At 41.4% G+C, this 24719-nt stretch overlaps 2 protein-coding genes and 2 non-coding genes across 4 annotated transcripts in view; all 4 read left to right on the forward strand.

Moving 5' to 3' along the window:
* Window positions 1–771: 771 nt before the first annotated feature.
* rpl13 (ribosomal protein L13) lies at window positions 772–5124 on the forward strand. Its single transcript, XM_035159406.2, has 6 exons — window positions 772–813; window positions 1258–1375; window positions 2406–2547; window positions 3802–3975; window positions 4244–4300; window positions 4922–5124. Exons 2-6 carry the CDS (start codon window positions 1272–1274, stop codon window positions 5078–5080), a joined length of 636 nt encoding a protein of 211 aa, XP_035015297.1. The 5' UTR covers window positions 772–813; window positions 1258–1271; the 3' UTR covers window positions 5081–5124.
* Window positions 3608–3683, forward strand: LOC118114553. The gene has a single exon (XR_004697466.1). It is a non-coding gene; the product is annotated as a small nucleolar RNA MBII-202 (small nucleolar RNA).
* Window positions 4692–4769, forward strand: LOC118114548. Its single transcript, XR_004697463.1, has one exon. It is a non-coding gene; the product is annotated as a small nucleolar RNA MBII-202 (small nucleolar RNA).
* A 4291-nt stretch (window positions 5125–9415) lies between the features above and the next one.
* cpne7 (copine VII) overlaps window positions 9416–24719 on the forward strand; it is a 36164-nt gene continuing 20860 nt past the window's right edge. The window contains exons 1-8 of the mRNA XM_035159386.2: window positions 9416–9526; window positions 10840–11226; window positions 16273–16455; window positions 16665–16739; window positions 19751–19825; window positions 24028–24111; window positions 24193–24282; window positions 24498–24596. Of these exons, the coding sequence (XP_035015277.1) occupies window positions 11053–11226; window positions 16273–16455; window positions 16665–16739; window positions 19751–19825; window positions 24028–24111; window positions 24193–24282; window positions 24498–24596 (780 nt within the window). The 5' untranslated portion in view covers window positions 9416–9526; window positions 10840–11052. The remainder of the gene's footprint in view (window positions 9527–10839; window positions 11227–16272; window positions 16456–16664; window positions 16740–19750; window positions 19826–24027; window positions 24112–24192; window positions 24283–24497; window positions 24597–24719) is intronic.

Consider the following 24719-nt stretch of genomic DNA (forward strand, 5'->3'; position numbering starts at 1 on the left):
TAATTTAAACAAGTAATATTACTAAGCAATGTCTGTTTACAATAAGTAATACTAATTTTGACCTAGAAAGATGTGGTCAAGCCTACTGCTGATTCTTGATATTTGGTGAGAGGCCTACATCTAGTGGCCAGGACACAAAACACAAAACTGCACCCATCCATCTCCAGAACACAGAATATATCATAAGCACAACTACCATCAACTTTAGTTTGCAGAATGCATTTCAGGTGCAATGATACACTTACAGACGTCTGAATCTTTACATTTTTAAACCGCATGTATTTAGAACTTTCACAATATAGTTTAATTATGATACACAATAATGTATCAAGGCTTTGAAATTCTACAGTTGGGTAACGATTATAGCTCGGGAAATCTACAGAACACATAAAGCCACTGATACAGGGGGAAAATAAATTTAAATTCACGTTGTAATAATAAGAACAGGCACCAGGAAACTGAATGTGTTTCCTTGAATTGATACAAAGATGAATGAAGTGAGATGAAGGTGTTATTATTACGGTTTTACTCAAATGACCCATTTATATTTTCCCTTGGTTTATATGTGTTCTTGATGTGTCCATAATATGTGCAAATGTTCAAACATTGAACAGTCTTAGATATTTATATTCCGCCCTTTTTAAATACAGTGATTCATCTTTACGTGTTTCCGGGTCGTTTTCGTGGACCGCGTTGCTCTTTTAAACACTCTTTGGTAACACGTCTGTTCTCCTATTGGCTGGCTCACGCATATCCCACAATCCACCGGACGACAACTTCCTTTTTCCCTTCGGCCATTTTCCTCCCTCGTAGGTATGAAAATCTCTCCCCACATATTTCAAACTAATCTGAGTCAATCCTTGTTATTTCCTCCATGTTTGTTAATTCCACTTACAGCCGTAAATAGTGTGTTTCGTCCCCTTTGAAATAAGGTGATTATTGATGTAGATGTCCTCGTTGTTTGGCTGTTCAGCGTCTGATTTAGCAGCGATGCTCGGACAAGTGTGTGTGTGACTGTTAGCATAGCCGCTACAGGCCAGATGTTGTAGCTTTACACTTCAATAATGTCTTTAAACGCAGAACCGACCATAGTCAAGTAATGGTGGATTAGCAAAGATCACTAAATGTATAGTGTAACGTCACCTTGTAGCCTGGCTCACCGGCTAGCTTTAGCATCTCAGACGTAGCTCCGTGAGGACTGAGCTAGAGGTGTGTGCCGGCGTGACGCTCAGCTCACGTCCCTGTGCTGTGTTGCAGGGAAGTAGGCAGCCATGGCCCCCAGCCGGAATGGAATGATCCTGAACCCCCACTTCCACAAAGACTGGCAGAAGAGAGTGCGCACCTGGTTCAACCAGCCCGCCCGGAAGATCCGCAGGTGAGCGCTGCCTGCTGCCCTGGGACAGAAGGGATGCTAACAGAAGCTAACGCACCCTCACAGCCACTTCTTGGTTTACTTGTATTGACTTGAGACCAAGTGACTGCATCCACCGAGATTAACAAGCTAATAAGAAGTTATTTGGAGATTTAAACTTTCTATTAACAGCCAGCTAGTCTTCTGTTCTTATAATGCATTGCACAGCATTGTCATAGGTTATAATAACCTAATTGGCATGTTTTAATGACTGACACTGACAAGTAGGGATCCAAGTGATCCGTAAGTTAATTATAATTACATGAAAAGTGTTATCAAAGTCAGGGCTCCTCGTGACGTTCAGCGGCCGTCAAGGGGCTTTCAAATGTAGTGAATGTGCACCTTGCCTGCAGACATCAGTTCTCCAACTGTTGCTTAATACCTCTGTCAGTTTTGAGGCACATACACAAATAAACACCAAGCTTTACAGGATTGTTTAAGATGAAGCTTGTATTTGTTGTTCTTGCATGTGCAGCATTTTAAATGGAGGAGAATGTGTTCAGGGGGTTTTAGGTCAAGAGATGTCTGTGATTCAAGTCCTGCATCACCAATGCACTATGGTTGAGGCACAATGTAATGTAATGTTTGCCATATAACAGTTAGGGAGTTAGTTGAAGTAAAAATAGTGGGTGAGAAACTAAACATTATATATTAATCGGTGTGTAATTGTGTCTGATAAAAGCACAAATTATTTTCGGTGTCATTGCTTGATATCTGAATTTAAAGCTCACAAATCCTTGTATACTTTAGACGCAGAAAGTAGGACACAAGCCTCCTTAATCTTGGTTGTTTGTAATCTGATTTATTTAGTATACATGTTCACTAACTCATTGGCTGCTAATTGTTTCAATGAACTGCTTTGCTTTTGGGAGCCAGCAGGTTTCAATCAGGGATATTCTATATATACTTGCATTGTTCCTGAGGTTTTCTGTTACTGTGGGTTCTTGGTTTCTGGGAATGAAAGGGCTTTACTTATGAAGATATCTTTCCACAGGCGAAAGGCTCGTCAGATCAAGGCCCGTAACATCGCCCCGCGTCCTGTTGCAGGACCGTTAAGGCCACAGGTTCGGTGTCCCACGATCCGGTACCATACAAAGGTCCGTGCCGGACGTGGCTTCACCCTGGAGGAACTCAAGGTAATATTTTGCAGTCACCTGTCAAAGATTTATTTAACTGCAATTTCATTCTTTCCACTTTGTCCTAAATTGGACAGTTTAACCTCAAAGAATTGAGTGTAACTAACCATAATGCGTATTGAAACTTATTTTCATGCCATCATCTCTGAGATAATAAAACCTAGAGTTAAACAATTTGATCTCCACCTCAAATGTATTGACAACTAGAAAGCAGGACAAGCTCAACCCTTATATGATGAATCATGCATCCCTCCCAAACAAAAACCTGCAGTTGAAGAACATGATGTGCAGCTCAAATACTTGATGTTCTTGCCAGAGTACTGTTGTGCCTCTCCTCCCATGTACTCGCCTGCTGTGGGAGGAAGGCTAAATGAGTACTACTGTGCATCACCCCACAACATGTGGACTTGTTGGTTGTTTTCCTTTACATTTAGTCTCATAAATGTTTTTTAATAAGATGTAAATAAATTAAATGTTCATCTAATTTGAGACCATATCACAATGGATAAGAACCATTAAAATGACTATTTAATTAAGAGGGAACTGCAGAGCGCCCATGTCTGCTGTAAACAACTATTCCCAGTTCCGACTTAAATCCTCAGCATCAGCCAAGTTTGTTTGTCAATTTGATCACAAGCAATTAAGTTAGCCATCGTTTTGCAGAAAAATGTCCACGCATATTTTTTTGCAATTATGAGATCAGGAAATGATTTAAAAAAGCACTGAGCTTGAGTTTATTTGGTTAAAGTGTTGAATCATTATAAATGGGTTACAATTGAGTGCTCTTATTTGAACATTTATCAGGCTATTAATATGCCAGATGAGATTAATAAACCAGATAATATCATGAGAAGGCTCCCTCTAGTCACAACAAGGCTTAATTTTGTGATGTGTATCTAAGTGAACTCGTAAAGTAAATGCTGACTTGAAGCTTGCCTTTTTCAAATGGGGCTTTGTCCTGTATAAATGTAGAGTAACGAAATACCTGCACAAACACGTTGTCGGGGACATGTGGCAGAAATATAAGAATCATATTTTATTTACCACTGCAGCAGTCAGATGATGACAAATCTCCGGAATCTCTGTATATGCTTGATGATACGTTGAACCCCTTTTCTGATGACTGTTGCAGTAACTCGAGATGAAAAAAGCAATTTGACCAAATCAACCAACTGAACATCTCTTATTGTGTCGTAGGCAATAAATCTGAAGTTATAGTTTGTTAATCCTGTCGTGCTGTGCTCCCCTCTGCAGGCAGCTGGCATCCACAAAAAGACAGCCCGCACCATCGGCATCGCTGTTGACTCTCGCCGCCGTAACAGATCCACAGAGTCTCTTCAGGCCAACGTGCAGCGTCTGAAGGAGTACCGCTCCAAGCTCATCCTGTTCCCCAGGAAGGCTTCTGCCCCCAAGAAGGGAGACAGCACTGTAAGTTTCTCTCGTCAGAAAGCAATGTTGTGGATTCAGAAAGTCATTGTGCTGTTAAGGAAACTTAATAATAAAAAAAACTTTAAAAATAACCCAACTTTACCATGCTTTTCCTATCTAAACTGCAGTTGCGAAATCTGTAACTCTCAAACTGATAAGTTATTTCACTTTGTACTCATGTTGGTGATATGTTTCAGCCTTGTAGTAAGGTGTACTGGGCAATATGAGTTTGTTTCCTTGAAGAACTAAAGTCTTGTTATCTTTCCAGGAGGAGGAACTGAAGATGGCCACTCAGCTCGCTGGGCCACTCATGCCCATCAGAACTGTAAGTTGCTATCTCTACAAGATTTTCTTTGCACCTTTTGAAAAGCTGAGGGGTTGGGGTCGTGAGCTCAGGAGATGGAGTGGCTCGTCCACTAGGTTTGATCTCTGCCTCTTCCAGGCCTAACTGTCCTTGGCAGGATACTGAACCCTGATTTGCCCCCGACTGTCAGAGTGTGGATGATGTGATGGAAAGGTGCTGCGTGAATGTGTCTGAATGTGACTCGTAGTGTAAAGCACTTTGAGTAGTCATCAAGACTAGAAAAGTCTTTCAGATTCATCCTTTCAGTAAGATCACTGGGAATAAATGTGATTATGTCATTTTTCTTACCTGGTTCAATAATATCCACAGTGACTATTCAGATATACAGGAACAATGTGTGCAGCAGTCAGATGATGACAAATCTCCGGAATCTCTGTATTTCCTTGATGAAACATTTGAACCTATTTTCTGATGACTGCTTTTTAGAAATCCAGCTAGAAATTGCAAAATGGTCATGTTCCAAAATTGGGCTTGAATTTTTATCATTATACTTTCACATGGGCTGGATTTTGTGATTTGGCTGAGACAATTGTTGATCACTGAAGGAAAATGACATGAGGTTTTTGTTTTTCCCCTCTTCAGGTCCACAAGAAGGAGAAGGCCAGAGTTATCTCCGAGGACGAGAAGAACTTCAAGGCTTTCGCCAGCCTGCGTATGGCCCGCTCCAATGCTCGTCTCTTCGGCATCCGTGCCAAGAGAGCCAAAGAGGCTGCCGAACAGGACGTGGAGAAGAAGAAGTAAAAATAGTCCCTATCGAACTTTGCAAAATAAAGTGTTTAAAAAGATCAATGTGAGAATGTCGTGATTTGGATCTAAAATGGATTGACAGATGGTGGTTTTCACCGTCTAGTCATTGACTTGATGGAATAGAGCCACTTTACTGGGGCTTAAACATTGGGTCTTATAAATACTGGCAAAGAAGAGAAGTGTCTGTTAAATGACTGGATCACATTAATACACTTAAATAGCATTTGATAAGTGAAAATCATCACTTTTATAGAAAACACAAGTTTCTTCAGTACCTGAGCGCACAGCAGTGTGGGTCTAACTAAGACACTTGATGACTTGTAGAAAAAGATCTTATCCGTGGCAGCTGATGTGAAGAGACACTTTTCACAGGAGACATCTTGACTTTTTACAAGAGCACAGATGCAACAATAGGTCTGTTCTGTTCCAGTGTCCCATTAGCTGTGACAGAGCTAACGAGCACTACCACAAACCTGAAGCAGCTAAATAAAAACCCAGCCAGGTTAGATTTTATTACTTAAACTTGTGTTTTCCCCTATATGAAATTCTCTACTGTGGAAGTGATCTATACACTGTAATCAAATCTCTTATCTATGTCGGATCTACACTGGCTGTGAACTCGCACCTGAGATTAATCACTATCTATTTACGACAGTAGGTGGCACTAGAGGCACAAAATGTATCGTTAATGGAGATGTAAGGGCATTGAAACGAGGGGTTGGCTGATTACATGAGAAATTGTACAGTCACTTTAAAAAAAACGAGGTTTCTTTATTTGAAAGCATGTTGGAAACGGGACACAACATTTAAATACTAAAACATTTTACCAGATACATGTTTGCAGTTATTTGAGGGAACCTGACAAACTGAATTCAAGCTTGTTAATTCCAACAGTTTATACATCTGGTTAACAGTCTGAACATTATAATATTAAAAGATATGTTCATAAGACACAGCAAGTTAACACATGGCTTTAGTGGAGCAGAAGAAGTCAACCACAACATCTTCTGCACAGGTCAGGGAAAAAAACCTGACTCCAGTGTGGACATTTTAACACTGATCCACTGCAGCAGGGTGAAGCTGGAATTTAATTTTAAGAGTTACATGCTGGCAGACACAAACCCAAAGATAAACATTGCTTTATCACAGGTTCTGCACATTTCCAAACAATGTGCACATGCTGGGTGTGCTGCATTCTGATGAGGTGAATTTAATGAATACAAGGGGGAAAAGAGAAGCTCCTCTATTGAGTTCAATTTAAAAAAAACATTCTTACTGACATTTTAGAAAAAGTACAGGTTCAAAAAACGGTCCTCAGGCTGTGGTAGGAGACTAAATGCCCTTGTGTGCTTCTCCTTCAGTGTCTGTCTCCGTCCCAACAGTCTGAATGCAAATAAATAATTCAGTTAATGAAGGTGAGTGGACAGTCGAGTCTCTTTAGACCAGGAAAGATTGATATAGCAGAAACAAGGACAAAATACTGTGGTATTCATTATTTTACTGGCATTTAAACTGCAGTACAGTGGTCATTTTACAATTTCTATTTCTATTTATTTATACATCCTCTACGGCAGATCGATGAGGTTGCATGTGAGCTGCAGCGTCAGCTCCACTTATTGTATGTATCATGTTTACTCTTAGAGATCTTTTTGAGCCCGTTTGTAGGTCAGTAAGGCAAATGTAACGACTGCAGAGGAGACTACTGGAGATAACGTTTCTATTCAAAGGTGAAGAGGCTGCTGAAACCCAAGCTCCAGGATTGATTCCTCTTAATGTGCTTCCTACAGCTATCACCCATATGAAGGACGTAATCAATACAGCTTTTGAAAAACATACAAAAACAAACGTTTGCAGGAAATACACCTTGAGTGAGAGGAGCTGCTGACACACAGTGCAGCTTGAGAGTGTGAAGGGTGCAGCAGGCCGTGTTAAGAGGTGTCTCCTGCTCTGGTTATTGTACATGCAGCGTGGCCAGCAGCACCTTTAAGTGAACTGTGGACACGAGTGTGGAGAAGCAGTGGAGAGAATGTGAATAGATAATCCATGTGTAAACGAAGGGAACGTCCTGTGAGATGTTAAGCAGTAGCAGCAGCAGCAGATGGCTGTTGTTTGGAGCTGTGACGTAACAGGGCTCAGGTGTGTGCCCTGAAGCAGACGCTTCCTCTGAATACCCACAGTGGAAGAGGCAGTAGGGGTGAAAACTGCAGGAGAGGGTAAGACTTAATGGGGTAGTTCACCCAAAAATGAAGCCAAATCCTATACAATTGAAGTAAATGACAGATTCTTCAAAGTTGAATAAAACAACAGAAACAAATGTCATCTACATGTCAGGGCTTATGGACACTTGGATGCCACCACAGGAGCAGTATGGGGGCATTTAATAGTTTTTTTTCTGTGTTTTTTTCACCTTTGAAGAATCTGTCATTTACTTCAATTGTATAGGATTTGGCTGCAACGCTGTTTACCCCTGAAACTCCAAAAAGTGTTTTGTCGACTCAAACACTTCAACCATCCCTCCACCGGCATAGTGACGAGTAGATAATGAGTGAAGTTTCCCTTTAAAGGTTGATGGCCATGTCAAAGTAGAGAGTTGAGTATGTGCAGGTGTGGATTTAAAAAAAAAACTTTTAATCCCAACCTATCAGTGGGAATCTGTGTGTTTAGGTCACATGGCGATTGGCTCAGCACAGATAAAGTTTAAATTTTTCATGCTGTTGTGGAATAATTTGATGGACCTGCCTGTATGCTGCACACGCCAAACATGTTAACAGTGTGAAAGCTTCTGAAGGAGTCAGCTCTCAAAGAATCAGCCACTTTAATGAATGAGAGCTTTAATGAAACATGTTTTCGCTTCAGAATTATGGGAATTCAAAACCCTCAGGAACAAAAAGTCACACCATTAAAAGCCTACAAATGTCTCTGATGGAGGAAGTGCACTTTTATTAATTGCCAGACATGTACAGGTTCTTCAAATCAGTCAAACCTCAGCTTTTATTGTCTGCTCTGCACTTTATTTTGATGAACCCAAATGGACAATTGTCAGTGGGGGTTTTTTTTCGGTCATGTTTTGCAGAAACTCTGGAGCGGCTGTTTTGTCAGTGCAAATCTATAAATGTTATGCAATGTCTGGAAATACATTCATGAAAATAATACATTTGTGGGTGGACTGCGAAAAGGTCCAGGCTGCGTAGAAACAATATGTTACGTAAAGCGTTGCTGTCAAATGATTGAAAATCAACACTATGAATCATTCCACCATCACTTCAGTGTGACACTACTGACTGATGTGTATGTGCATGTACAGTGGACATGTGGAGGTATGTGTGTGTTAATAAAGGGAAGAGAGCAGAGGTCCTCCTCTGTCTGGAGCTAGATATTCGATTGTGATCTGTTGCTGCTGCTGCTGAAAGATCCGCCCTTTTGAATTGCTGTTCTTCTGCTGTGAAATATTTTTAAAGTGTCCTTGGCATGTTTTCCTATTGAAGTGGAACAAAGCTATAGCCAGGACCTGTTTATATGGGCATGAATTACCTTCTCTTTTTTATTCCTGAGGTAACATATTGACAATCTATGGATCCTGCTGAGAGGATTATCATCAGATTTCACCTTTTATGTTCACATGTGCAACATCTGATGTTAGGGTCGGGAGCTGATCTCACAGCCAGAACACCTGCATGTAGCAGCCTCTCCTCAGATGCCGGCCCATCAGATACTGTCTGCAGATCTGTTATCATGCACATCACTATAACAACACTGGATGTATGTGAGTCATATTTTCAGCAGATGCACGACATTGTGCACTGTCACTGAGGTCAGTCTTTCTTTGGTTGAACAGCTTAAACCAGTCGGTGGAGAGCTGCTGTGACGCACACGCGGTACAGTGGGACGATCACACATTAGTATGAGATGCTGATAAAAGTATGCTGAGGCTGAAGGGACGTAGCAGTGTGAATCCTTATTGGAAAAGCCTCCCTGTGTTGAGCCTGGCACAGAATGTATTAGCACATAGAGGGAGGATGTGACATGTGATTTCTCTTGGTCTGTTTTCTAAATTTTCTCATGGGCCGTAATTTAATTCTTCTTCTGTCATCAAATCTAAAATCCCCCAAAAAAGAGAAGAAGCACACAATGCACATGTTCTCCAGACTCTGTATCTAGTGAGTCTCTGTAGAGCTGTAAGAGACAGTCTCATCCTGTTGGTTTTATTGGCTCGGTTTAGAATTAAACTCTCAGTAATAGAGTCTCAGCAAAAGCCAAAGCCCATCTTTACACCAGCAGCTGGACTCCATCCACTCCCCATCTGTACCAGCAGAGCACACTCCCTCCTCAGCAGCCGGACCAATCAGTTTCTGCGGAAGGGAGGTGGAAAAAAAAAAAATCTGGCAGTGTGTTATGGGAGCGGATTTAACAAGTGTGTTTAAGAGTAAAGAACAACGACAGGTAGGAAATGAGTTTCTCCTCTTTTTTGACTTTCTCGTGTCTCGTGAGGGCGAATTAAAAGCGGTTGCATGTATTTATTTTTATTTTTATTTTCCATCAGCTGAGGATTGGTCTGACTGGAAGTGAGTGAGCGCGGTGAACGAGAGAGGATGTTATCAAAGTAGACTTCAGGTTTAGTGCCTTGGCTTCCAGTTCTGATCAATGAAGCTGAATGTTTTTATTATTCCTGTTGGTTTTGTGTTGTCAACGACCAGGCTGCAGATTTGCGGCGGAGTTTTTTTTTGATTGTGCGGGATTTTTTAGTTCAGGAGCGTTTATGAATGAAGTTGTTTCGCTCTCGAACGGACGTGTTGCTTTGCCGATAGGATTTTCACACTGGAAGCTCGTGTTTGAATCATGATGGACACGGTTTGTTCTCAGCTTTCCCCCTAGTGAAGTTTAGCATTGGTGATTTCTGGGGTAAACATCTGGTTTCCACAGCTGCACATCTGGCGAGCGAAACCGCGGGCGCTGTCCGTGGTGCTGAAACACGCAAACGCGCGCTCGATCATTTGTCTCCAAAATGATTTGACACCTACAGTAAATGATGCCGGTAGAGAAATTCAACGCCCCCACTCATCCGACCCTCCTCTCTTAAACAGCTAGTCAGGTCAAAAGCCTCCTGGCTCAAGGACACTTCAGCAGGGCGGATACCTGTTAGACTCCTTTTCTTTAGTGTAAAGACACTCAGCCACGTCTCTTTGGGATCAAGCACTTTCACTTGTTAAGCCATTGTTGAATAAGGGAGAGGAAATACTAAATTCCCTACTAAACCTGTTTGCAGTCTCACAAAACAGCATTGAGGTTATATACAGAAATGAATATATGGAGTTGTTGTATATATTTCTTGCAAAGTCTGGAAATTCAACCTTTTCTTCCTTCATACTCCATGTGACAACATTTATAAAGAGTAGGCCAAAGGTTTTCTCTAATTCATCTTTCCAGGGGTAAATCATTTCCCATTAAACATGTTTGCTATCTCATAAAACAGCATGGAAGTAATGTACAGAAACTGATTATATTCTAAGTTTTTGTATGTGTTTGTGTACATGTTGTAATTCACTCCTTTATCACACTGGATTTGATAACATTTAAAAAGAGGAAGCATCAGATTTTGACCAATTCATCTTTCCAGGGGTTTGATCCAGAGTCTGATAAAAGCACCTCCCCTCCACTTTCATGCCCTGTCTGTCGTCATTACAGAGGTGAGAGGATGTCCCTCTCATACATCTGACAGCCACTAATAACAGCTTGGCTTTGGTTTGGTTCCCCAGGGACTCAACAGGAATCTCTGTTCTTATTTGTGACATCCGCACCGAGTCAAAAGAGCCAGTCTCCTCCTGCAAGCGTGGTGCCACGTCCTCGCTGAGATCCCTCCACTGACCAGTACATCTTCTCATCATCCCCCCACCCCCCGGAGCTGTGTCAGCGGCCTCACATCGCACTGCTTCCCTGGTTGGCAGCAGCTCCTCTTGCACCGAGCCAGGATGAATGACGTCCAGGAGGCCACCTCCCCTGCAACCAGCCTCAGCGGACCGGCTACCTGTGTCTCCAAAGTGGAGCTGCGTGTGTCTTGCAAAGCTCTGCTGGACCGAGACACGCTGAATAAATCAGACCCATGTGTCATAGTTATGGTGCAGACCAACGGACAGTGGACAGAGGTGAGCCCCCCTTTTTATTTCTCTGGTCTGACGAAAAAACACAGTTGGCCAAAAGTGTGAGTCTGATTTCCTCTCAATCAGCAGTTCTAAAGGCAGCAGTAAGCAGCTGTTAAAAATTAATCCAACATATTTTATTAATCTCCCCATCTCCATATCATTAACCACATTATTTAATGTTCATTCATGCTGGAAAAAGATTTCAAATGACTCTGCACTACATTACTGAATCATGAGGTGATCTGAGCAGCATTTCTTCCTGAGGTTACACAGAACTGTTGCACACAGAGGCTCTGGGGATCAGCCCTCCCCCTTTGTCAAGTAGCCCGAAACTGAAAAGGATGACATTTTCAGATTAAACTGCAGTGATGTGTGAAATATTGTAAGTTTGGATGATCACAAAGCCCGGGTGGTTATACAAGATCAACCATGGACATAAATCTGTGAATGGTTTGCTGAACCTGCAGCTGTTTCCCACTATTTATGGAAAAGATCATGTCTTTACACACCGACAGTCTCATTCTGAGTTTTAAAAACATGAAATGCGGTGCACATTTGCCGAGGAAAGATAAACATAATGTCCACACCTCGAAAATTTGCATCAGATTGTGTTGTGCGCCCTGTAGGATTCACATCGTGTTTTAGTGTGTGTGCTGCATGTTTCACTGGTTTACACACAAGAAACAGCAGGTTGTTTTTTATTCACTGTGAGGACGGAGTTGTGCTGCAGTTGGAAATGTTTACTTTCTTGGATTGGTCCCAAGCTGATTTGGAGCGTAGGCAGCAGATCGCTCATTTCCCTGTTAATTAAGCCATTAGGTTCGTTAGGGAAAGCCAAAACACAGGTCTCTATTAAGCAGGGGATGTGTTAAAATGTGGTTCAGGGTAACTAATTACAGAGATTTTTTTTTTCTCCCCCTGCAACACTTCATCTAACAAAAAGCTGCCTTTTCATAGAAAATGGAGATGATAATTAACTGTAACTCTGCCAGATTCCCGCCACATGGGAGCCATTTGTTGAGGGAGCTCACTGTTCTGTAATGTCTGGGCCGTATATGAATGGAGCTTGCGGATACTATTTTTGAGGCAGCGATGACAAAGGCAATTGGCCGACAGTGTTGAGCACACATGTATGGATTTGTTCTGGGTTGTAATTTGATAGGAGCTCGTTACATGAGATGACTGACCTGGGTTCAATGTAGCGCGAATACATGAGTGGTTATTTTTAGCTCCTCTTACTGAAGCAAATGCAGATGATATGAAATGACTGAGATCTATCCCTCTGTGAGTCTTGCCAGTCATCGCAGTGCATACAAGTTATCCAATCCTCTGCTGTCAAAGCCCTCGGTGCTGGGAGGCGTGATTGCTCGAGCAAATTGTTTACTTACATCAACGACTGAGTAAGAAGCTGAGCCCACTCATATCAACACCATATCGGCCCTTTTTCTCTCTCCTGAGCTGCCGCTGCATGGCCCACTGACTCGCAAGAGCTCTTTGTTGAGCTGCAGCGACTTCATTATTACCTTATTTCACCACCTTTTCACCTCCAAGAGGAAATATAGAAGCAGGGTTGGGATGACTTGACATTTTCCACCACTTCCTTTCTCTGGACTCTATGTGCTTGCATGATAATGAGCTCATTCAAAAGCCTGATTCTCTCTGTGATATCGAACCTGAGCTACAGTGGTTTGTTATGATTGAGCTTTGCAGATAATGCTCCTGGCAGAACTGATTAGAGAACGCCTTAATTCTGCATGTCAGTGATCTCTCTATAGCTACTGGCCCCACACCAGCAACAAACAGGTGCCACAGACTTTGGTGCACAACCTATCATCCTCGGCGCTGATTAGCTTTCATCAGCAAACAGACTTATCGGACTCATCCCGAATCTGTCCATCCAGATGGCACAAAGAGACGGGGAGGAGACGTGAGACGAAAAGACAATACGGAGAGACAGGGGCGTGATGAGTATGAGGGAGCCAAGTCCTACCTGGTAGTTTGTTTTCCTTCTGGATGTGTGTAAAATGGAATCAGCAGAGCAATCACCACTGACATCTGCCATCCACTGCATTTGAAGCCATATTTTTTGTTATTGTTGTTTACCAGAGAAATAGTCTGCTTATTTACGAAACAGCCTAAACTATAATTAAGTTCCAATCAGTGATGTTTATTTTTAAGCTCTAGCAAAACAAAAGTCTATATGTTAAACAAGGAATGGAATATGATATAATAATAGTAATCGTCAGGGACCAGAACGAGCACAGGATTACTTTTTCAAAAGATGGTATTTATCGTACCCAAAAATATCAAAATACAAAGGAATGAAAAACCTGAAGTAGATAAGTGGGACGATTAAAACCAAACACAATTCCACTCAAAAACACACAAATTAACAAAACAGGACATTAACTCAAACAACTAACCAACCTCACAGTTGAGACAAAGGAGCGACATCTAAACTGGCTGAAAAGACCATTTGGAAACTGTGCTGATGTATTTAACCAGGCTCCACCCTCATTCACACCTTTTAGCCAAACCAGGTAGGAAGTGAGATGCAGTGGACACATGGTAACTCACACATACAGAAAACTGAACTAATACAACTACAGATAGATGAATGTGTTGAAGGATAAAGACGCCATTTTAATTTAGAACCATCTGCCTTGAACCATCTGTGTTTGTGTGTTAATTAAATGAACATCAGATCGTTTTTTTTGTATGAGTGAGAAAACGGACATCAACCTAAAACTGAAACATTTCCTTTAAAAACGGACTTTGAAATTTCTTCTTAGCAGTTCATCACCTTTCAAGCTCAATTCTTGTATATCACAGTTTGTATGAATCATGTCACGTCAGGGGGAATCACATTCATGAGTGTTGATCGTTTTTATTTGTCATGAAGTGACACATCTCTCAAACACATACTCCAAAGTGTGTTTATAGCTGCTGCTTTGTTTGGCCTGACGCAAAAGACCTCTGGAGCTCTGCAGCGGATGTTTGGATGTGTACAGGCGGGACTCAGAGTTGATTACACACAAATGGATGAATTAAACAATAATCTATATACAATGTGAGGATGTGCTGGGCAGGAAACGTGAAGGGAACGACGCTGACCAATAACACGAGATAAACTATCAAACCAGAGCTGAGAGTCTGGAGTCCAGGGGAAAAAACGCATAGTGAGTCCTAAAGTGTTAATGGCATGTTCCAGTGAAGGAACATGGTAGAGGAGCTGGCTGAGCGTGACAGAAACTGGGTTGTGTAGATGAGGAGAAAAAAAGGGACAAACATAGTCAGACTGGTGGCGAGATTGGCTGGAAGAGTAAATACCATGAGGTAACATGACGTTCTGGTGAGGAGGTAGTGAATCAGAAGGTCTTTCTACATATACTGAGTCCAGGTGAAGAGGTGATGGACCGATGAGAAGCAGGTAGGCTGGTGGTAAACTGGATGAGAGAAAAGGAGGAGAGTGAAACCGGTGGTTACACCCAGCCAGCAGCTACGAACAAAACACACATACAAGCCCAAAACTCTCTCAAGAGAGAATCCACAATCTAAAATCTCATAAGATTTTTAAATGATGGTGTTCTACAGCTCTCCACATAAACAAAAAACTAAATGAGGGAAAAGCTTTCATTATCCAGTCAAGAGTTTTAGAGATTGGATGGGTTATTACACGGAACAGTGAAACATCATCAATTGAGATACTTGATATTTCGTCTTATCTGTAGATATGTAAAACGGTTTCAGTGTTTGCTTTGATTTGCATCATTCTTTTATTTAAAATGCTATGAAAATAACACAAGATAATCTCTAATTGATTCCCATGGGGAAAATGTCACTATTACAGCAGCACAAGTTCACAATAAGTACAGGTGGGAAAAAAAGAATAGAATAAAAATGGGGCAGAAAAAAACAATAAAAACGTTCAAACACAGCAATTAAATACTGAAATATAAAGTAGTGTTGTGCAATAGACACATATTATACACAGTATACGATGGAGTGGAGTAAAACATTGAATATATGTGTTGAAAGCAAAATTTGGAAATCAGCCCATTTTCCATAAGAATCCATTTGAGATGTTTTTCCAGTGACGCTGCTGCAGGAGCACTTTGCTCTCGCTGAAGGAATCAGGGTCTTGTTTTACCTGCCCACTCTGATTGGATCATTATAATTCCCCTTTTGTCATTGATTACTTTTGAAAATATAACATTTTTAGAGAATGTTTAACGCAATGCCTTGTGAGAAAGTATAGTTATTTGCTGAAAGATGTAATGAAGTAGTAGCAATTTGAAAAGTACAGATACATGAAAAATGTAGTTAAGTACAGTGACAAAGTAAATATATTTTACATCCCACCGCTGTGAGAGACAAAACCAATATTGTCACTAACTCCTGCAGAGATCACTGACACAAAGTCTGGATCTGTTTCCCTGACAATAGAGACAAAACAAAACTTATGAATGAAGTTATTTTCCTGTAATTTTCTGATTGTACCAGATTGTACCTCTTGATGGCCCTGTTCTGTTTTTTTTTTTTTAAAGCTTTGGCAGATTTAGGTTTAAATCCCTAAAATGATGACGATATAAATCTCTATATGTGAAAATGATGATGCTCACTGATGATTTGTCCTTAAGATAAATCGCAGAGCATATAACTACGTGATGGCTAAATCCCGCATCATGAGCAGAGACCTCAGAGAGCTCAGCTTCTGCTTGTCAGGAAGTCAAAGACGAGCCGGGATGTGTTGTGTACGCTGTGATTAAATGTCAGAGCCCTGTGATCTTCTCTCATATCATTCTCTCGACAGAACGTTATAACATTTGCCCTTCCGTGTGTGTTTCTGCTGGTCCTCCTTTAAATGCTGTGCGCAGGAAGACAAGTCAATCCTATTTTCTGAGTTCTTACTGTAAAATCATTTCATTCAAAGAAAGGCTTGATTTCCTGAAGGACGGACTATTACTTTGATCAGACATATGATGAGTCTGAATCAACTTGATAGCTCAACGTGTCGGGTTGGAAATCTTGCTGTGTGTTCTCTTTCAGCTGGACAGGACAGAAGTGATCAAGAGCAACTTGCACCCGGTCTTTGCCAAGGTTTTCTCTTTGGACTACTACTTCGAGGAGGTTCAGAAGCTGCGGTTCGAAGTCTACGACATCCATGGCACCCACAGCATCGGCACCCGGGACGACGACTTCCTCGGTGGGGTGGAGTGCACCCTCGGCCAGGTAGGCAGTTGCCACTGACTTGTAGCAGTGGTGTTTTCCTGTAGACTCACTTAAAATTCTGCTCCATTCAAAACTGTAAATGTGTCTTCTGCCTCTGTCAGTGTTGTCGCCAGTAAATGAACATGATGCTGTATATATGCATAGTGTCGCTCTACACTGCTCTTTACAGCCGAGGACTGAAAACGTTGTGCTTATCTCGCTCTCTGCAGATCGTGGCCCAAAAGAAGATGATGAAGCCTTTGCTGCTGAAGTATGGGAAATACGCCGGCAAATCCACCATCACAGTAGGTTTCACACATTGTGCTCATGACCTTACTGCTCTGACCAATGAAATTGTCAGGATTGCTGGACACATTGTCCTCCCTGAGCACTTTAGCTCCATTCCTGCTCAGCATTAGAGCTCACACAGGGAACACAGCACGTCCGTATAAGACATTCTGCAGGTTTAAGACATCACATGTGTCTGATGTGAAAAAAGCAGAGCAGCTGGGTCATTAACCACCATCTTACAGTTAACAACCCAGCGGCGGATGAATATAATAAACAAGACAAACACTGGTTCCCTCTGCCTTGTTGGGGAAAACACATGAGAGTCTCTTCTAATTCATTTTTATTGCAGACTAGATGCTTTAAGGTCTCGTTCAGTTAATCTTATATATGTACAGGAAGTAGACATAGAAACATGTAGCACTATTATTGGATCGTCTTTTTCAGTTAAGCTTGTTTTTGTGTCCATCCCCTGTACCTTTGTTGTAAGTTTAAGCTCCTTGAACTCAGCATCCATCCATCCATCCATCCATCCATCCATCCATCCATCCATCCATCCATCCATCCATCCATCCATCCATTAATCTATCCATCCATCCATCCATTGACTGCCACCCATCTTGGGTCAGGTCACAATGACAGCAGGTCAAACAAAGCTGTCCTGACGTCCCTCCAGCAATGTTTTCCAGCTCCTCCTGGGGGACCTGCAATCATTGATCTCAGGTCGAGGTTGTTCTGGTATCAAGCCAAGTCAACGATTATTTATGTAGCACATGTCTTATGACAAGCATCGACTTACTGTGCTTCGAGGTAAATGCAGATCGATACACAGCAAATACATTATATGACTAAACACATGTAAATATAACACTAATCAAAATAAAAAAATACAATTTTGATTGAATTCAAAGTGAATAAATAAGTGACAAATTGAAAATTAAAATTAGTAGTACACTAGCACAGAAGTACAACAACAAAACACCATTGAAACATTTGTTCGGTACGTAAACACAGACACAGTCAGTCTGCCCCTCAGCAACTTCCAGATGCGTCTTATTCTCCGAAGAGAGCTGCTCCACATCTGCCCGCCGCCTCTCACCCTGGGTCCAGCTCCTCTCTGTGTCATTTCACCTCTCGCCAGAGCTGAACATTACTTAAACCAGAGCCTGCAGCAAATTAGACCTTCTCAAGGTCCTCTTTAGCTGTAAGGACGCACACGAGGGACGTTACTGACCACCTCATATATGCAAATAAAGAGAATTCAGAGGAACATCATGTTAAATATTAAACATGTTGCAGTGCGCTCATGACGGCGCTAAAATGTTTTCATTTACATTTGTATTATTGTTCAGTTTCTTTCAGTTTTGATTGCTACACATTTACGGGAAGTGTGTGTTTATTTTCAATACATACATAAATACAAACATTAACAATAATACATATGTGAAATTGGAGGATTTAGAAAACATTGACACGCAAACACATATTTGTATTTCTATGCAGTATTGTTACTGATATAATGCGTTTTTTGATTCCTTACCATAACAATAACTATAACAGCTACATGCCTAATCCGAACCCATGTCCTAAACACAGACTCAATCTAAAGGTTGAAGGTCTTGACAAGAATATAAATACAAGAGTACTCACAGAGACACACACACGCACGCACGCACACACGCACACGCACACACACGCACACACACACACACACACACACACACACACACACACACACTTTTGCCCACACCCTTTATAAATTGTTTTCCCCTTCAATTGCTACCTGTCAGGAGCAGCTGTCGGACAAAAAGCACAACTCACCTCCTTTGCCATGTGTCATCACTGTCGAGCTTTGTCAATCTCTGGCCGTGAACAGCCACAGTTCTGGCACCTTGTTGCAAAGTTTCTGTCGTGTGCCGATCGAGGGGGAGGAGACAACAAAAGCCAGCTCCTCTTTCCTGGTGGCGAGCCTGACAGTCTAGAGGGGGCAGCAGTCGGAGCGAGTCAGCTGCTTACAAACTTTACTGCTGCATTTTGCTGTACACGATAAGTTTCATATCCATAAAGAGTTTAATGTACAAGCTGAGACAATAACCTGAGACAGCTGTGCCTGCAGCTGATGGTGCTCTCTATTAATGTCCATGTCCTGTGTCAAGTAAAAGCCACGTCAGAAGAATCACTGCTTACCACAGGGCAAGAGTACTTTTGGAAATAGAAAGGAGAAATGCTGTCCGAATACTACACAAGCTTTAGAACAGGGGGGCTTGTATTAAAACTATTAAAACTTGATTTAAAATACACTAGTACAGTGCCTGTTGTAAACCTGCCTGTTTGGAATGGGCTGTTTACTTGGTCTGTGCTATTCCTCCAGAGCTACTTCAGAATTATTTGTCATCCGTGAGTCCTCCTCAAACGATATACTGTTACTTTTTATTGTTTGTGTGCTGGCTGTTGTGTGCAAAGCTTTTTATAAACAGTCTATGGTGCAGAGTGATGTTAGAAAACGTTGTGTTCATCCTACCTGGTTTATCTGCAGTGAAGAATTTATAGTCAATGTTTATCATAAAATGAAAGCGAATTTGCTTTGTTATCGTTCACACGTGTGTTCAAAGGCGTGTTTAACCATCAACAAAAACATCCGACCTGGGCTCAACCTAAACTAAACCTTTGAAGCAACAAAACGAACATTGTGCTTTTAGTTTTAACAGTAAGTGATTCCCAGGACCACTAATAATACACATGGCAAATGTGAAGCTGATAAGATGAATGGTTCACGAGATATGCATTTCATATACAGACGTTTGTGGAATGAGTAGGTAGATTAAATATAATTAAAAAGGTGAGAAAAGATTTGTAAAGGCGTCAAATAGTTGGACGACTGATATTGACCAGTGTGGAGTTTCTTCTCTTCAGTCATAACTGTAGTTTTCCTTAAACATGCATTGTATCGTCAAGGCATTATTTCTTGCCAATAAATAATAAAGAGCACGAGTAGAAAATATTCAGGACATATTTTATTTCCTTTCAGGTTCACGCTGAGGAAATTTCTGGCAACAACGGATATGTGGAGCTCTCCTTCTGTGCCAAGAAGCTTGATGATAAGGTGAGAAGCAGCGCATGTTTATGTTGAAAACACCAACACAGTGCATGTTTTATTAGATGTGGCTTAGTAGCAGTAGACAGCGACTGGAGTAATAATAATAGAATAGTCATCATACTGTAGAGAAAGACTTATTGTTGTGCACATGCAAAAAAAATAATCTTCAATTTCTTTATAAATCATTATATAACACATGATATTGCATTATTCTAAAATATAAAGTTAAAGTATGATCGTTTGTCAACATACTAGTCTGACACGTAAATTACATGACAGATTATTATATCACATGAAATCTGAGTTGTCACTTGTTGAATTCACATGTTGACCTTAGCTCCACATGCTCTCACACTGTCTAACTTTGCTGAAGGCGTGTTTCAATCAAAAAGACAGCAGGAGCTCACATCCAACTCAAACTCCGGCCATCAGAAGTCGCACCGTGTTCTCAGGAGCAGGAATCACGATGCAAGACTCTGAGACAGCCCTTAAATCTCTGTTGTATCGGGAGGAAAAGTCACATTTTCGACAACATATTTATTTTTGAAAATGAACCTAAAAACGAAATCATCCCTCCTGTGCATGTGATATTTGCTTTGTGTATCCAGTCTCCTCCTGGAAGTCTTATACTTCTGATGAAATGCTCGAGGATGCACACACTTGTTTTGTTTGAAATGAAACAACAGATTTCTGCACAATCAAATAAATCACTGTGACATTTTAGGATGTCACAGATGCAGCAGCATCATAGAGGCACAATGGGGTGAAATGATGAGCCAATGAATGTTGAAAATGTTCATGAACAACGGTGTGAATGTGAAAACATTTTGCTTCTGGATGCAGTTGACAATTACAGACTGACTTTGCTCGGGTAGTTTCAATCTGGTTAGAAAATGTTGCCAACTTTTAGAAGCGTTGATTACAAATGTTCTTCTCCTGAATAGACGCTGGATATATGAGGGTCTGGCTGTGAGAGGTGGGAACATTTAGATGTCAACAGAGTTTCATCACATTTGCTTCAAAGCAAAGTTGATGCAGTTTCAGATAGCGATGGGATTTGAGTAATCAGGAATTTCCTTAGCTTCAGCAGCCGCTTCTGGACAGCGAAAGGAGCCATAAAGGCCACCCTGACAATAATTTGCTTAATGAGTTGTTGCGGCCAATGTGTAAACATAATTAGTTTGTACCATTAAGTGATTTGTATTTTTAGTGAAATGTAGTTTAGCGCGTTCCAATCGTAAATCAGCCCGAGTGATGGTCTGTCACACTGGTCGTCTGATGGAGGAGGGATGTTCAGTTTGTTCTCTCTGTGTTCAGTGGGCTGACTCATGTTGTCAGTCAGCACTGGCTTGATGCAGGGGCTTGGTCTGTGTGGAGGCATGTAGCCACCGCCAAAAGAGGAACAAGTTATAAAACATTAATTTTTTTGTCTTATTAGCTGTCTTGCTATCGTCACTGTTACATTGAGGAATAAGCTGTGTATGGACCTGCAGCTCCACAGGACTTCATGCAGTCACTGGGGCAAACACCAAGCTAGCTTTGGATAGTCAGAACTGTGAACATGTTAAATATGTGTAAAACGTACAAGATGTAACCTGTGGAGGCTTTAAAATCTTTTATCTTTTATATATAAAGCACCATTCATACACGGAGGTAGATTCAAGGTGCTAAAAGGTGTGGATAGAGCTGGGAAGCGTAATGAAAATGAAGTATCTATAAGTATCATTCTTCAAGAAGTGGTTGCAAACAATACCATCCAGTGGACATGTGTCTGACCACCACTCTGACCAGGCATTTAGCTGGTCTGCCACTAAATGCTGCACCATGACCCTGCTGCCTCTGTAAAACCAAAAACCACCAGCAAACAAATGCTAAACACACTCCATCGGTTCATGATTAATCTATCCACTGTTAACATCTAAATGCTTAACAGTGCAGCTGTAACTGATAAACCTCTGTGAAGGAGGTATTCGTCAGTGTTGAAATGAGGCATATTAAGGTGGCCCAGATATCCATAAGTGTGTAAAACTTGCTGTGGCCTGGGGTCTGTTCAGCCTTGGCAGAGATATGTGTTTTTTTAAGTGCTTCTCTAGTTAATTGATGGGGACCAAGATGTTGTTTAAAGGGCCGATGGTGGATGTCAACAGGTGAGACAAATGATCACCCTGTCACACTAGAGTTTGATATTATGAATTTAAAAGATTTTATCAGTGATCAGGTGTTTTATTAAGTTGTTCAAAATGCATATTAGCTGCATATTGGGTGAAGCAATTTATCTCACACTCTTGACGGCTGCATAACCTGAACCTGCTGAAAATATGTACGAGGAGGATTAATGATGGGATATCATAGACTGTGTTAACGGGGGCCATGATTAACATTATCGGCATTGTTAGCGTGGGATTACGGTTTGACATGTGCATCTGATCCGCTCAGTCCATGCTGCCGATGCCACTGGCTAGCAGTTGCTATGACAACAAAGAAAGGATGCTCTTTTTTTTTTTTGCCTCTGTCCCTCAGGAGATGTATCTGGATAATGTGGCAGGAAATGCAGCAGTAACTGTTTCATTCAGTGCTCACAAAAGCTGGGACACACACACACACACGCACACACATGCACACACACGCACACACACATACAGTCATGTCTCCAGGACTTCAGCGGACAGTACATTGACTTACATTCATTTCCTGGAAACTAACCATAATTACTACAAGGTAATCCTAACCCCAATTTTACCAGCCTTAAAACAATGTCTTCACCTTAATGTGAAGAAGTAAGACCACACACACACACACACACACACACACACACACACACACACACACACACACACACACACACACACACACACACACACACACACACACACACACACACACACACACACACACACTTGCACACATACATACCCAGTAATCATTTGTTTTCCTCTATCAAGAATCAATTGACCTAAATAATCAGTGTTGCTCTGGACTTGAGACCCAGGAGTTGATTTGAGGCTATTGCAAATAACTGCAGAGGATACACAATCATACACATTTTCAATTTAGTGGGATATTCACTAATAACGATGACGTAAATGGATGCAGCTTTCATTGAATTGGTGATCGCAACCCGATGCTGAGGCTTTTTAGGTGCATAATGCACACGGGAAGTTGTGGAGTGCAAAAGAAATTGTAAAGTCTCTGCTGTGAGCTGGAAATATTGGCTGGAGAAACCCATTAAAATGTTTTAGAGCTGCGAGGACGGTTGTAAGGGAAGGGATAACAGGTCACTGCGATTATTGGCTCAACAAAAAGCTTTAAAGATTGAATGGAGAAGAAAATGTAATAAGTTGGGATAAGTGTCATGATTTGGACACTTACTCCTGCTCTGACCCACACCCCACAAAAAATTGCATTTTTTTCTCAAACTTCACAAGATCAGTGATGTCTCCTTCATGCTGCTCTGTAAGTTCTGCTTCCTGTTTGACCTTTGATCACACACATGTACCTCTGCCTCTGCAAAGAAGCAATGAGGAATCAGCATCAGCAGCCATTTTTCTCACACGCATCAGCCAAACAACCTTTATATACATAATGAAATAACCCAAAACACAGGACTCTGATTGGTGATGCTATTCTGTTATTTCGCCTGAACTGTGCTCATCATAGACCCACAGTAAATATCAGCAAATATTTTCTGGCTCAAGACAAATACTGTAAATCAAACCCTCAGTGATGGTGTAGGAGTCATTCATTGTCATTTGTCTCTTGTTAATTTTGGTCTCAATGAGATTTCCCAATTACAACTAAAGAAGAAAACTAGGATATTCCTTTTTTTTACATACTGATTTAAATCATGACAACTCCCCAAAAGTGAAGCCAAAGCCTCTTGATCGCCCCCTGTTGGCTGGCTGCAGTATAGGTCATAAATCCCGCCTTCTCCATGGTAATCTTTAGGATATGAACCAAACCACTGTACAAGAGACAGGAGCCTAAACTAAATGTTTCAGACAGAGGCTGAAATTAAAATTATGAACCTGAATATGACAATGATAAGTCTCATTTAACTTGACTTATCTTCAGAGAGATTTGACCCAATGTTACCTGAGGAAATACTTCAGATTGACTTTCTAATCTTTTCTGTGAACCAGTTGCTTTAGGGCCTGTTAATAACATTAAGAGACAGTTGCTTCCATATTCAGTTTTCTCTGTTCCTGCAGGATCTCTTCAGTAAGTCAGACCCATTTTTGGAAATATACAGAATCAACGACGACGCGACCGAACAGCTCGTGCACAGAACTGAGGTAAAGACGTCACATTCCCTCAGTTTCATCCAGAGCTGTTTATGCATTTTCTTCACATGTGACATGTTCCTGCTCTAACAGGTGATTAAAAACAACCTGAACCCTGTGTGGGAGCCCTTCAAAGTGTCGCTCATATCCCTGTGCAGCTGCGATGAGGACCGAAAGCTCAAGGTGAGATGACACACCATTAAAAACCACAGGTGTCACTGTGGGAATCTGTGTGTGACGACTTCCATTCAGCTGAAATCTGAGAGCAGAGCCGTGCCGACAGAAGTCACATAGTAAACAGTGTTGTCTGTGTGTGTGTGTGTGTGTGTGTGTGTGTGTGTGTGTGTGTGTGTGTGTGTGTGTGTGTGTGTGTGTGTGTGTGTGTGTGTATATAACAGTGCCTAGTGTGGGATTATGACTCCAGGGGGAAGCACGATTTCATTGGCGAGTTCTACGCCACCTTCAGGGAAATGCAGAAAATCTCCAGTGGAAATAAGGTCAGTGAGAGAGACGGAGCGGAGCCAGCCGTGTAACTGTTTCATCCATTTCCAATATGCTTCTCATTTTACTCTGCTGAAATCATAGACTGGATATAAAAAGGCTGAAATCCATCACTGATG

This window comes from Hippoglossus stenolepis, chromosome 1 (assembly GCF_022539355.2).
Source record: "Hippoglossus stenolepis isolate QCI-W04-F060 chromosome 1, HSTE1.2, whole genome shotgun sequence".
Taxonomy (NCBI): domain Eukaryota; kingdom Metazoa; phylum Chordata; class Actinopteri; order Pleuronectiformes; family Pleuronectidae; genus Hippoglossus; species Hippoglossus stenolepis.

Coding starts and splice junctions, on each gene's coding strand:
- rpl13 (XM_035159406.2), top strand. CDS start 1,272: ATGGCCCCCAGCCGGAATGGAATGATCCTGAACCCCCACTTCCACAAA. Junction 3,976..4,243: donor CCAAGAAGGGAGACAGCACT/GTAAGTTTCTCT, acceptor TTATCTTTCCAG/GAGGAGGAACTGAAGATGGC. Junction 4,301..4,921: donor CACTCATGCCCATCAGAACT/GTAAGTTGCTAT, acceptor TCCCCTCTTCAG/GTCCACAAGAAGGAGAAGGC.